Below are 2,500 nucleotides of genomic sequence, written 5' to 3' on the forward strand. Positions count from 1 at the left end.
ATATTTGAAATGAAGTTTTCTTAACAGCTGGCGAAAGAATGTGCGACTGGCCGAGGGGTACCTGCACTTACGTTAACGACCCATGTCCTCCAGACTGGGAGCGATGCGCTCAATATGACAACGACTGCTCGCTTGCCACAAACCATTGCTGCTGCCGCAAGCCCAAATCTGGTAGGCGTCTAGAGCTTAACACAAGTTGTACTTTTCATCGTGAGTATATATCAAGCTACGACCATAATTATAAAGGCAACCTCGTTGAATCGACCCCAGTAAACTGCACGTTAAGCCTCTTATAAACCTCTCTTCAGCAAGAATGATTCCTTTTTTTTTTTTTCAATGTACTATCTCTACAGTTAAAAAGAAAATGTGCGACTGGCCGCGAGGCGCTTGCACATATATTCACGATCCATGTCCTCCAAACTGGGAAAGATGTGCTCAGTACGACAACGACTGTCCCCTTGCTACCAACCACTGCTGCTGCCGTGCCACAGTTCCTGGTAAGGTTCAGTAGGAAATAGAAATAAATAAAAGAGCACAGAGCATGCATATGGAATAGGATGATACCTTAAACTCAACTAGCTTAGCTTGATCCCACTACCTAATTTGCTTGAAGATTTTGTGAGTTACAGAGTGAAGGGACCACTGGGCGCAAGTTTGGCTAAAAAGGTTGGACAATAAAATTTAAGTAAAAAGTCGCGTTCGGACTTTCTTATTCTTGTTCTTCTTGTTCTTGTTCTTGTTCTTGTTCTTGTTCTTGTTCTTTTTCTCCTTCTCGTCGTCCTTCTCCACCTCCTCCTCTTCCTCCTCCTTCTTCTCCTCCTGTTCCTGCTGTTCCTCCTTCTACTGCTCCATCTCCACCTCCTCCTCCTCTTCCTCCTTCTCCACCTCCTCCTCCTCCTCCTCTTCCTTATCTTCTTCCTCCTTCTCGTCCTCCTTCTCCACCTCCTCCTCTTCCTCCTCCTCCTTCTCCTCCTGTTCGTGCTGTTCCTCCTTCTCCTGCTCCTTCTCCACCTCCTCCTCCTCTTCCTCCTTCTGCTCCTCCTCCTCCTCCTCCTCTTTCTCCTTTTCGTCTTTCTTCTCCACCTCCTCCTCCTCTTCTTCCTTCTCCACCTCTTTCTCCTCTTCCTCCTCCTCCTCCTTCTCCTCCTGACAATCATCGTCAACATGATCATTTTCATTCTTGTTCTCATCCCATTTCCATTCAATGCACTCATGCTTATCATCGTCACACTCCCCAATTTGCCGCACATCTCTAACAATTCCTTGTGCATTTTGGTTGCACCTCTAGGTATCTGGTCAGTTCGCACCCCATTAAATTTGTGTCCGCAGTTCAGTTGTGATGTTGACTTCGAAACGATTGGTTGCTTCAAAGACAAGGTAAAGTGGCTTTGCAATTTTAGGTGCATTCACTATAGTACGATAATATACTTGCGTTCGACGAAGGAGAGCCCATCCTAATTGTGTAAGTCTAGCAGCATGTCAGCGTTTGGATGCCATCTTGGACTGGCTGACTGTTTGGCACATAAGGTCTTGATCACGTGTGATAGTGTATTTCTTGCCCAAGGGAAAACACCAATTCCTGCTTGCCCACTAAGTCAGGTCCTGGGGTTAGGGTCAGGGTTAATAGCGAGCTTACGCAACAGGACGGTTAGAAGACTCAGGAAGGCAGAATGGCGAAAAAATGTCGCGCGAGACTATGCATTCCCAATCTTACGCGACATTTTTTCGTCATTCTGCCGCCCTGAGTCTTCCAGCCGTCCTGTTGCGTAAGCTCGGTAATAACCGTGATACCCTGTGCTGTACAAGTACTTAGGGACGTAAGGCTGCTTGGCTTTCCAGCAAAAAACTGATATTGCATAAGACATGCTTTCCGGCCATAATTGTTTCTATAAAATGTTATTAGCAACAAGACGAATTGTCAAATTCTGATAGTGTGATACCTTCACCACTGAACAAATAACACAAAAGTGTACAAAATTAAAACGATTATCCCTAAAATGTACAGGAATTGAACGTACCTCACTAATCCTTGATTACTGCTAGCTAGTTTTCATCTGTCATATCTGGGAAGTTTGCCTAATATGTACTCGGAAGACACGTTCTCGGAATGTCATTGCGAATGGATCTGAAAATCACCCCTCCTCATCATCCGAGATGGCAGAAATTCTCATGTTTTCCACGATGATTTCGCTTTCAGCTCTGGTGCATTAGAAACTGACAAATAACTTGTTAACTGAAGCAGAGTTGCCTTTATCGTTATATTCACAGCCCATCAAGCGAGTACTGCCGCATTACATTTATAACGAGCGTGATCCCTCTACTAAGACCTATGGTGGAAGAAAGATTGATTGGTTTAACTGGAACAAGTACGTTCCCGGCTTCGCTTGCCGCTGTGCGCAAAAGGCCAAGGAATTGGGTTATGATCTATTTGGTCTCCAATCCTACGGTGAGTTTGACATGATTGTGTTTCTCTGATCATTTCAGCTCGCAAGCCCTACAG

General features: G+C 45.1%; 1 protein-coding gene across 7 annotated transcripts in view; it reads left to right on the forward strand.

The window, feature by feature from the left end:
• Positions 1-2,500, forward strand: part of LOC138014511 (uncharacterized) — a 13,869-nt gene that overhangs the window by 2,743 nt on the left and 8,626 nt on the right. For 2 of the 7 annotated variants that reach the window (XM_068861597.1, XM_068861596.1), the window contains exons 4-7: positions 28-171; positions 354-497; positions 1,289-1,377; positions 2,269-2,446. In XM_068861597.1, coding sequence (XP_068717698.1) covers positions 28-171; positions 354-497; positions 1,289-1,377; positions 2,269-2,446 — 555 coding nt within the window. Of the gene's footprint in view, positions 1-15; positions 211-353; positions 498-1,288; positions 1,378-2,268; positions 2,447-2,500 lie in introns of all 7 variants that reach the window. The other 5 variants (XM_068861593.1, XM_068861594.1, XM_068861591.1 and 2 more) reach the window with 3 other exon arrangements.

The sequence above is a fragment of the Montipora capricornis genome, chromosome 8 (assembly GCF_036669925.1).
Source record: "Montipora capricornis isolate CH-2021 chromosome 8, ASM3666992v2, whole genome shotgun sequence".
NCBI classification, from domain to species: Eukaryota; Metazoa; Cnidaria; class Anthozoa; order Scleractinia; family Acroporidae; genus Montipora; species Montipora capricornis.